General features: G+C 37.5%; 1 protein-coding gene across 2 annotated transcripts in view; it reads right to left on the bottom strand.

Moving 5' to 3' along the window:
• Nucleotides 1-6,706: 6,706 nt before the first annotated feature.
• Nucleotides 6,707-12,200, bottom strand: part of YTHDC2 (YTH N6-methyladenosine RNA binding protein C2) — a 32,625-nt gene continuing 27,131 nt past the window's right edge. For both annotated transcript variants that reach the window (XM_053474288.1, XM_053474287.1), the window contains exons 27-31: nucleotides 11,769-11,940; nucleotides 10,925-11,128; nucleotides 9,841-10,023; nucleotides 9,249-9,371; nucleotides 6,707-6,833 (exon numbers count right to left, since the gene is read on the bottom strand). In XM_053474288.1, the coding sequence (XP_053330263.1) occupies nucleotides 9,291-9,371; nucleotides 9,841-10,023; nucleotides 10,925-11,128; nucleotides 11,769-11,940 (640 nt within the window). In that variant the 3' untranslated portion in view covers nucleotides 6,707-6,833; nucleotides 9,249-9,290. The remainder of the gene's footprint in view (nucleotides 6,834-9,248; nucleotides 9,372-9,840; nucleotides 10,024-10,924; nucleotides 11,129-11,768; nucleotides 11,941-12,200) is intronic.

Genomic DNA, 12,200 nt, shown 5'->3' on the forward strand with positions numbered 1-12,200 from the left:
GGTAGTAATTTTTTTGTCTTTTTTCACACAAATTGTACTTCAGTTATGACTTTATAGCTCCTGGTATATGTTACTGTCAAAAGGCCACATTTGGGAGGTGCGCTTTTTTCTCACTTTGACATCTGGTCAATCTGCACCTATGCCCACTTTGGGACATCATTGAACCCGGTAATTCTTTTTAAAGTAGACACCCCTTGGGTAGTTGAGATGCTAGTATTTTAACGCTTACCATTCCTGGGGAGACACAGCGCTAATTGAAATAAAGTAATTTAAATGTTCATTTAAATAAAGTGTTCATAGTGCACCCTGTGGTGGGTTTTCAGTGTCTCTGAATGCCTTGCTATTGAGGCATTTCAGCAACACCATTGAATCTTAGGAGGCTTAGTATATGGCGGATGTCGATGCCCGATCTTGGTATTGCTAAATGCCTCGTTAACTGACCTGTTTTTGCGTGACGTGCCTGGCAAGTCATTGGTCCTTAAAGGATTAACATTAGTATAGTAGATCAATGGAACAGCCTTTTATCAGAAGCTAATTTGAACATGCATGATATAGACATGAATATATCCTGAATCAAAGACAGGACCAAGGACTGAGTTGGCAGACTAGATGGACTGACTGATTCTTATCTGCTCTCGAATTCTATGTTTCTATTTAGAAGTACCTTGCAGATTACCAAAAAAACATTTCTGTACTAAAGGAACCATTAGGTAATGTACATGTCAGTATCTGAGTCCCTTCAAGAGGTCTAGTTGAAAAGATCAACATTTGCTTCATTTGATATTATTTTCCATAATCATTTCTTTCAAAAGAAATGTTGGCAGGACGTGTTTTTGTTAAATAAATGCATCTCAGGGAAGCCAAGACAATGTTATAAATAATGAAACCTCATTTTTTTCAGGAATATATTATGAGGCTTGGTTAGTTTATATATTGGAAAAAAAAATAATACTGTCGCACAGTAACAATATTTAACATTTTTTGTAAGGCAACAGTCACACAACAAGAGTCAAATTGAAAATATGATTGAAATACTTGATTGCACTGCTGTCAAACTTTGATGTGAATTGCTATACAATTTTGGTTTATGAATCATAGTAAGTACAGCTGTCGTGAGAGGAGGCTTGAAAATGGCTCTACTATGAAATGTTTTTGTTATGCAATATAACTTTAATCACAGCGTAAATTACTGCATAATCGTTTTTACTATGCTACAGAATTTAATGGTTTCTGTTTCCGTTCTCTCCATCTCTTGCTGCTAGCCATTGTGGTTGATTTACCTTCCGGCGCATTGAAGTCCAATCTGAGATGTAGCTGGTGTTAAAAACACATTAATAATCTAATACAGAAGAGCATTAGTTGTATACATTTTAACATTTGTATTGACAGAAACGTGTCCTTCTTAGTTCTATTTATATTGATCTAAAAACCAGTCAACAGAAAATGTTTAACTCTTTTGAATGTACTTTGAAAGCAGTCCACTGAGCCTTTTTTCTTTCCGTTAAAGAGAACTGGTAATTGACACTGTGTGTAAGTATCTTAAGTGACCACCATTCAACCAAACAGAGCCAGACTGGGGATAAAAGTGGCTCTGGCACTTTAAGACCAACACACAATAAATGTGGTTGTATTCTGGATATACGCAGCCACACGCCACTCTCTTAACAGTTGTGACTGTGTCTTTCCAATTGCATACCATTGGGTGTTAACCCCTTCCCCCAAACATAAAAAAAATCAAGACTAATATATTTTCTACCTACTGTATGTTTTGAGTCTGTAGTATAAGTTTGTAATTTAACCCTTTATAATGTTTCTCTATCTTGAGATATGTTGTGGACTATCATCTACATTAGCTACTAAGAGGATGGAAGCTTTGTAGAAACATATTTAGTTTTCATTTTGTTTTTGGAATGTATGGAAATAATTTTATCATATAACTGGGTGCATAGTTTGCCTTAAACAAGATATCTACTAATAGCTTCATTTGTCCGGAATAAAAAAAGAATTGGTCCAGTCCAAAGAAAACTTTGAGGGTTAAATGATCAGAGAGGGTATGGGATGCGATGCAATGCTGAGGTTATAATCAAGATTAGCATTGATACCTGAGGGTAATATCGGGGAATCACCTTTCGAAACAAAGGTAATAAGAAATTGCATGTGTGTAATAGTAATGGCTGTAGCTATGGAATACTTTTCATGTTGATAATGAGGAAGTAATCCTATGGCCACTAATTGAGATCTCAGAGGTGAATTACAAGAGAATGGCTTCAGCATCTGATTTTTTTTTTAACCCTTGTACTGTAGAGGGGCCTGTTTTCACAGTCATGTTAAATGAGAAAGGTATAGTATTTAAAATGTGTACTTGATTTTGTGAGTGGTAGAGGTCAGGACATATTTTTCCTTGATAGGTAGAAGATGTCTGAAAGGGGGGCGATCTATGGCCATAACAGCTTTAAGCATAACTAAATGCATTTATGAAAACTGTCCATAGCTTTTACCTTTTGTTTTTCAATTGGTGAAACAATTTTAGAGATATTTGGTTTGGCCCTTTGCGTTCTGGGGGTCAGGGCACATATTCCGCTTCAGGGGTATGGCTAGTGGCACTCTGCAACTCTCAGCAATCACTGCAGACTTTCATGTTGTGTGGTAGGGCTGCACCTCAGCTGCTAAGCAGCCATCTCCAAAGTCCCCTAGGAGAAGTCATGTATGTTTTAGGTTACAGGGATTGAAGACATGGGCAGAATAGTCCCCGATGCCACGGATGTCTTGAGATGTTTTGGTGGGAGTGTTAGGTGCAGGTTGCAAGGACAATTAAAGTTTTGGGTGGAAAATTTACAGCGGTCTCACCATGTCTATGGAAATGTTATTGTGCTTGTGTCATGTTACTTCTTTGGAAGTAAAGATGACTACTGGATGAATAAATTGTCAGCTAAGTGTACTTCAGAGATGTAGAAAACATACCTCTATGACAGGTGCTGTCTCAAGGAGAATGAACTTTGTAGTCTATAGACACTGCTGGTGAATCTGGTACTGGCTATCACTGGCAAAAACATAAATAGCTTGGCTACTGCTGTAAAAACTCTAGTAAAGTTCTTTCTACATGCATAGTGTCACAGACGCACCAAAACTAACACAACACAAGAAAGAGGCTCTAACAGTGATGCTAAGGGGAACGTGGGCGTGAAAAGGCTTAATGGCAAAAAAAACTGCCTGCAGGCCCACTCGCCGCTCTCCCCATAAGGCCCAGAGCAACTACACCTTAACCCCAAACCTGTTCACCCCATGACCCCCAAACTTTATTCGCTGCTACCACCAAGTTCTATTTAAGGTTTTAAAAATACCTTAGGAGGCTTCAGTAACCCCCTGAACTGCTCAAACTAAAGGGAAAACCCAACTTAGCACTTCCAAATTATTAGAAATGGTAACGCGATAACTCCAGCTATCCCCGGAAGTTAGGAGTTCAAATTTAGAGCACATAGACAGAACTGGTTCATTTATATTTAGTATGACAAAAATAGCCACAGTGCTTTACAAAAATAATGGTAAAAGAGACATACAGAAATACATACAAAACAGTATAAAAATAAACATGGATAAACCACAGAAGACTTCCATAAAACAAAAGTAAAATAATCAGTGGGAATTTTGTAATGTTACAGTCCCTTCTCAAAATATAAAGAAATTCTAAGTTTTAGTCTCAGGTTCCTATTCTTATAGAACCCTTGTTCTCTGAGTCTGCCCATTTGGTGTCACATGGGGAAAGGAAGTGTATAGCTAGGCACTTTACCACCTGGGTCTTAAACCTGGCAGCAAACTCCTGCCCGATATTTTCATCTCTCATATTTTGCTGTTATGGCACCATATATGTTAATAACTCTGGGGTAATCGTACCCACCATGTTATTAGAAGTGTACAGGTACCAAACACCCTACTTGATAGCTACAGTAGGTAACCTGATCTTATTTCCCAGTCCCTGTTAAATTCCCTCCTGCCATGTTTGATGTCATTCTGAAAGGCACACTGTCAGCACACAGCACATCTCCTCTTTGCCCAGTTGTAGCGATACATTTTACCAGAATATGTTCTAGTACTGATCTTCTGGATTTTGATCTTGCTTGTCTTCACGCTCATGAACCTTGCTGCCATCCCTGACCTCTTGCCTGTCAGACTATGGTTTTTAGATTCTCCCTTGGTACCACATACCTTGCCCCCACAACATCCCCACAGAGCTGGATAACATTTACACGTTTTCGTTGCCTAATAAAAAAAAAAACAAATAAACCATTTCTAAGCCTACAAAAGCGAAAGGTTGCCAGCTACATTCTATTGATTAAAGGGGCACTCCAACCATCAAATGATCTTAAATGCATACTATAGCTGTGTGATTCCTTTAATTTTTCATGTTGCAGATGCAGTGGGGGATTCAGCATGCTCATTTTCCCACTCCCTCTGCGAGCTGCTATACAGAAGATGTGTTTGGCCAAACACATCTCCCTACACGTCATGTGATCATCTCTAGTCAGCTCCAGCTTTGGCCTGGAGAATGCTTTTCAGACACCTGTGCACATGTGAAGAATGGTAGTGCTTTCCTCCCACTGATCGGCATTGGCTGCTTCAAGGAACCAATCAACAACAAGAACTGTCGGGCCATGTAGGTGGGCTGCTGCAGGGCTGCTGATTCTATATTAGGTCAGTGCTTTTGTATTTTCTTTCTGTTTTGGAACCATGCATATTAAAGCACACACAGTACTTTAGTACACACTCTTCTTTAGAAGGGGTGTCAGGGGAATAAACTGTCTCTTTAAAAAAATCCACAATCCAAACAGTAGTGTTCCTTTAAAGTCTTCGTAAGATCAAAGTTGTTCAATTTGTTCAAACAAGTTGATTATCTTAAGCTCGTCAAATGAGAATATTTAGACCAAGTACTTTTCCACGAGAGGGTCACGACACAGTACCACCATGATTAACTAGTCTTGCAGGCACAAGATACAATATACTATAATTTCAGTATTGTTGCAAGTTTCATTGATCTATCATTTCTGCCAAGCGAAAAGCCCCTACAGTCATTCCAGGTTACAGTAATTATTTCCGTAGCTTTTTTGTATTTTTCTCATGGCAGCTACAAGAAGGTTAATTATTGTGATTCTCATAACAGCTTGAAGCACATGCGCCTCAAGATTTAATACTATCATAGGGGTTTAAAAAATACTCATGTCTCTAATATTGGCGTTTATGCCTAAGACAGTTTTAAAAATGAAAGGTAATTTTGCCATATGTTACTTTTTATACAGAATCATTTTTGTTTCCTTCTATGCAATTTTTTTTTTCTTACTAATAAATCTACCTTCCTAGCAACAATCGGTTAATAAAAAAGGAACCCGTTAATGTAGGTAATTTTATCTTACTGCCAAATCCTTGATAATAATGTTGTGTTCCATATTGTTGTTATGCAGGCTTTGTGCTAGTAAATAAAAGAAGAGCCTTGTAATCAGAACTTTTTTAATTATTTCATAAACGTTTACCTTTTAACATTGAAGAGGATTGGTAACCATTGTGTTACCAGGTTAAATACAATATTTACAAATGTTTTAAATTAAAACATTGCAGCGTCAAAAAGAAACCCTAAACATTCAAACAACCTGAAAACGTTGTAAAGTGCTCTTACTTACAAATTACTAAAAGTGATCGTAAATGAAGACATCAGGTCACAACAAAATAATTCCACCCCTGAATTAAAAAGATTAGGCATACACAATTGCAATCATGAACTTTCCAACGTTTATAGCTTTGAAACAGCAGTATTAGGTAAATGTGGTTGAATATCTTGCCTGATAGAAACTTCCGATCCATAAACAGTAACCCTTTACCGAATTTGAGCATTCTCATTACCCTCTAGCTGAAAGATTAACCTAATGTTTTTTTGGCCTTTTTAATGGCTTCATACTCTATTGCTTTATATTAAGAGGTCCAGTCTAACATTAACTATATAAATGCACACATCCTTGCATCCTTTTTCGAGGTAACAGGAGACTGTGCGTTCCACTCGGCAAGCTTCCGATAGGTCTCTCGGGGTGTCTATTATGATACATCTCTAAAAAAAAAACTGTAACGAAACTTCAATATTTGCCTAAAGATTAGAAACACAAAACAGATTACTTTATTAAACCAGTTACCATGGCTCCAATTGACTTGTTCACTCCTTCGCTACTTACGAACCTTCACTTATGGAACCTAGAACTGACTAGTTTAAATATTTCATAAAGTCGTGGGAGATGCATTTTTCGATTTTATATATGAACTGACCTTTTTGTTTTACAACTATTTATATGGAGAAGCGTTATTGCAATCTCTTGACCAAACCAAGTGAAATATCAAACATTTAGCAGACATGTATAGCCTCTTCATTCGTGGAATCTAGAATTCAGCTTATTTCATGAAGCCTTAGGACACACATTTTTCAATTTTATATGTAACCTGGTCTCATCGTTTTATAACTATTCTTTTTATATATGTCATGAATGCTCAAGAGGGTTTCATAATACAAAGCCTTTGTGTTACTGTGATGTCAATCCATTGTATTACCGACATCAACAAATCTAACGAATGTTAAAACGTTCAAAGCCGTGACATGTTATACAGAAAAAGTAACAACCATTTTAAAAAAGTAATATCATCTGTTCAAAGAGTTAACATGCAATTATAACAATTTGTTTTGCTCGTAAACAAAATAGTGCATTCTAAAATGACAAAAAACAGGTGTTTAAATGGAAGTCCCAATCAGAGGAGTTTTTGCGTAGCCGCAAGTCCGGAGTCTCCATTAAAAGACACACAAGCTGTTACACAGGAAAAAAAGAGAAAATATATTTAACGTGCATTAGGCATTGTATGAATTTGCTTTGCAATAACGTACAGAGCAGGTTACTTGGTGAGATAGATGTAAGAATAAGACATAAGAAGGATGCATTAGTATCTTGTTCATGTAGAAATAATGAAACAACATATATGTGCCTGTTTTGTGTCACATTACAATTAAGCATTCTCTGAAAAATTGTATCACTTATTACATTTTATCTAGGAAAGGTTTTCTCATGCTGCAGTACTAGGAATTATGTTTCTAATGTAACATCTATGTATACACTGTGAGCATGCATGTGTTTGTGTAAGCATTTATGTTTGTGTGTGTGTTAGCATGGATGTGCATGTGCTAGTGTCGGTGTGTAAGTGCTTGTCTGTGAGCATGGATGTGTATGTGTAAGCGTGCTCATAAATATGAGTAAACATATTCAACACATATGCGTGTGTAAGTATGATTGTGTAAGTGTTTATATTAGACTTGTGCATTCGTATTCGGGCGAACATGAAAATGAACACGAATGGGCGAACATTTGTGGAATACGAAGATTTTTCCCCCCACGAAGACGAACACGAAGAGTTGGCTGGCACCCAAGTCTAGTTTTTATATGAGCATGCACGTGCAAGTGTTTGTGTGTAAGCATCATTGTGTATGATTAAGTGGGCGTGAGCATGAATATATATATATATGTGTGTAAATGTGCATGAGCATGAATGTGTATGTGTAAATGTACGTGAGCATGGATTTGTGTAGTGCATGTTAGCATTAGAGTGTAAGTGTGAGTTTGTATGTGCACTTGAAGGTAACACAATCACAAAACACACACACAAAAAAGGCCTATATAGTGTATTACATTTATTAAATGAGATGTCCCCGTTACCAAATATGGCAATTACTGGGCTTCCAATGTAAAATGGCACATCAGCAATAATAAAAACGGCAGCTCCTTCCTCGCTTCGTACAACAGGTGTCCGTTACGTTTGAGTCCTCAACTCATTGGTGGATCAGTCTGACTACATAGGACCTTTTTGTTTGTGTCTTGCACTTGTGTTCCCTTGTAGTATTTAATTTGAGGCTTGAAACTACTTCTTATGTGATGCTGGTTGATGAAGAAGGTATATCACATTGGAGGACTTTTATTTGAATATTGCATTGAATCTTATTTAAATATGTTTTATTGTACTTTAAAGCTTGCCTTTAGGATGGTCATTCTAGTTATTTGTTTCAAGTATGTGTGTGCGTACATGTGTGTTGACATGAGTCAAAATGTGAGGTACCGGGGGGGGGGCAAAGGGCAGATGGGTTGGTGCCAAATATAGGATCCGCCCTAGGTATACCTCTGAGAAGCATTACAGCAATCTCTTGGCCAAACCAAGTTAGATATCTAACCTGGTATCTAACCTTCCCTTCACCTTAGTGAGCAGTCTAGAAGTGAAAGGGTTTTGTTCATGATACTTCCAATTGTCAGGGAATGATCTTGTTCATTCTTCCCACATTCAATGCAGAAATAAGTCTGAATAACAGCCTGTGTTCTCGACAGAAACATCAATGTTAATAAATGAACTCCTGTTCCAGGATTAATCACCAGAAGAAGGCCTATAAACAGGGTGCCAATACAGTCCTGTAAGACTAAAAGCACCAGGGGAAGTGATGCTTCCTTTAGTTTTTAAGTGATTTTTAACAAGCGATAGCATTTAAAAGTCAGGCTAACAAATCTAACATATGGACAGGCAGAGGCAATTTCCAAGATGCACCCAGTTAAAGTGGATTCGTTTTTTTATGGATGATGGCTGGTTTAACACTGCCACTCTCAACAGGCTTTGAGATTTCCCCTATTTTTCCCATTGGACTCAATCACAATGTGCAAGACAAATAGACTGACACCCATTTTAGTATAATGAGCACTGGAAGTTGGTAATACAAGGGACCTAAAAGCCAGAGTAAGATAGTTTTGGATCATATTTTGTCGCAAGAAAGATAAGAAAGAAATTAATAATTTAAGTAATTATTAATAATAGACTAATTATTACTGATCATTTTAAGTAACATGGCATTAGGATGCTAGAACATATGTCTTCATTGAGAAGATGGTGTGACTGTGGAACAGTCTTCCAGCAGAAGTGGCAGAGGTTATACCGTAAGGGAATTTAAGTATGCATAGGAATACAGTAGGTTAAAAAAAATGTAAGACTAGATTGGTCAAAGGGCTAGTTTACTGTCAAGTTTTACATTTTACGTTTGTGAAACTTTCTAATTATTAAAAAATGTGTGATAAGATGAATGACGCTTCTTAACTAACTTCATTAACAGAGCATGGTGCGTTTTGATTCTCTTTGTGTCCTGATTAAGACACCTACTTTTTACAAGATCTTCTCAACCAGATAAATTTACTTACAAGGTAAATGAAGTCATATGTAGTGCTAATCTTCAAGCTTTGTCAATAAGTGATACTTTTGTCTGCCAAAGGAACTCTGTCCCAAAGTAGAAGCAACTGTTCTCCGACCTGAGGTTCCAACTCCTAAAAAAAAAAAAAAAAAAAAAAAATAATTTACATACACAACAAAGCATCTAGTCCTGAGACATTAGACAGTAAAAAATAGAGCAAAATGCCAAAAGAAGTCCTGCACAAAAATGGATTCAAAAAAATTTAAAAACTTACAAATAATTAATAAATTCTGAAACCCTTCTAACCATTATACTATTGTTTCTGTACTCAAAAAAAAAGATGTGACCTGAATCAGAATAGATTGTAAAAATAAGATAATGGAGGTTGCACAGTCGTTTTCCATCTTCATCCATGGTAGATTATGGTCATCCAAATTCTATCTTATAGTAACATCTATGCATAAATAAAATGATTTCCAATAAGTTACGCTGCAAATAGAACTGCTTTGCTATCGCAGTTTACTTGTGTGGCACTCTGTATCGTCAAGCCTCTATCTGCTAAAGACCGACTCGCTGCATAATGTAGTAGTTGAGATGAGTACCTGGCCATCACGGCTAATCTGTACTTTTTTATTGTCGTTCCATGGGTTGAGCAAGTGATGTGCATACTGAAATGGAAGACTGTCTTTTCTTATCCATTCCACTCGAAACACTCCCCCGAGGCTGGTCGAGCCCCACTCTTGGCTTTTCTCACGGCCAATCTCAGAATACATTCTTGCAAAGCCCTGTAACAGTATTAGCTTCTATATTAGCATTATTGCAGGCATAATAATCATACAGTTACAAAGAAAAGTAAACTTATATTATTTTTGGCAAGTAGCAAAAGTATCACAAACACGTATTAGTAGACTATACTTGGTTTCAGTGCTCTGTACCAATACCACAAGCTAAGCACGCAATATGAATTAATAATCGGTGATAATAACTATGTTACTGTCCACCCGTAAGGTCCCTCCTTCTCAATTAATACTCACATTAATTATATACTATATGGACAAAAGTATTGGGACACCTGACCATTACACCAACATGACATTGCATTTTAGACATACATAGACATTAATATGTAGTTAGTCCTCCTTTGCAGCTATAACAGCTTCCACAGGATATTGCAGTTTTTCTGTCCATTTTGTGCCCATTCATCAAGTAGAGCATTTGTGAGGTCAGGCACTTATGTTGGATGAGAAGGCCTGTCTCGCAATCTCTTTTCCAGTTCATCCCATAGGTGTTCAATGGGGTTGAGGTCTCTACAGACCCAGCAAGTCCCTGCTTCATCACAGAGAACAGAAGCATTTAAAAACCGTAAAATGTAACAGCACTCAATTAGAGTGCTGTCACAGTCGATCTGATAGCTAATGGCCTCAAATTGTGGCTCCAACTTTTAAAGGGGAGGCTAAACTGTAATTTTGACAGCCTGATCTGTCAAGGATTTAACCGTCCAGGTGCCAAAACCCCAGAACCTTATCCTTTGGGTTAATGAAAAGGAACAGTTATATCAGTGATTATCTGCTCTCCCACATACAGTGACCCATGGCCTATGGGGAGGTTCTGCAGTGCTAAAGTGTGCAGAGTTCTCCTTTCTCCTAATGTTTCACATTACTTTGAAGGGGGTTAAAAAGATTTCACCTGAAAGTGACCTGATCCTTGAACGGAAAACACCAGATATACTATATTGCTCTCCCAAAAGGCTCGGTTCAGCTTGCGCTCGTTACTTGGGGTTGTGGACCATATTCCTTTCTGTTGGGATATCTCGAGGTTTCGCAAGTTGCTGCTCTTCATTATAAAATAACGCACTGACATACTCGGACGTGGCGATGGAGATTTGGAGCTCTGTAAAAAGAAAAGCATTGAGGGAATGAACATCAGTCTCCAGGCAAATACTATAGTGCAGGTTTTCAGTATCTCCCGAAAGGAGGGTAGGAGCTCCATGAAGATGATGAGGAAGTCTGGTTAATTACAATTACAATTTTCTTTGAGCTTTATCAGTACAAAAGATGAAGAGTTTAATAGGACTGTACACATGCGAGATCAGGATCATCTTCTCCTATACCTATATGTCTTACGGGTAGTATTGTCAATTCGAATGGTATTGTTAGTTGTCCACTCTCCCTATTGTAATAGCTCTACAAATAAAATGTAATGTAATTTACAATAACAAATGACAGATATTTTTACAGCCATTTCAATATATGCGCCCACGGGTTAAAGTCAGGAATGGAAGTCGTGCTTTTTCTAACAGGCTGGTATATGCAGAGCCAAATGTCTTATGACTCCTTGCAGAGAAGACAACAAGTTTATAAAAATACATTTCTCGTAAAGCTTTAAATTCTTGTCATATTCATCAAAACATAACGGTACGTGTGTACAGATAAAGGCACTCATCATGCCAAAATAGGTATTAACTGTGCATGCGCCAAGTGCACAAATGTTCACTTGTAACAGGGAAACATCTTCATTGTATTGAAGGTACCTTAGCAGACGGGGGAGATGGACTCTCGCAGAGGCTGAGATGCGCACTGTTTTCTGATGATTTCACAGGGGACTTGTCTGTTTTGTCATCTGAGTGCTTTGCATGTAAAATCCCTCTGTCTTTGCATTTTACCTGCTGATGGAAAGCTGAGGATGGAGTTTTCAATGTTGTTCTGCAATGAAAAGAATCACTTTATTCTGATGAAGTGCATCGGTCTCATTCCCAGACAATTACAATGGACAATTTTATATGTCTATTTGCTCAATCCCAATTTATTGGATGGCAGCAATCACATCAGATGTAGCCATGTTTAACAAAGAAGAACGGATTACAAATGATCCAAGCCTGCAAATACATACATTAAATAACCATTAGACTTCAGTACTATATTTTTGCAATGCACACAAGCTCAGTCGACATAAGTGAGTAGGG

The sequence above is a fragment of the Spea bombifrons genome, chromosome 1 (genome assembly GCF_027358695.1).
Source record: "Spea bombifrons isolate aSpeBom1 chromosome 1, aSpeBom1.2.pri, whole genome shotgun sequence".
NCBI lineage: Eukaryota > Metazoa > Chordata > Amphibia > Anura > Pelobatidae > Spea > Spea bombifrons.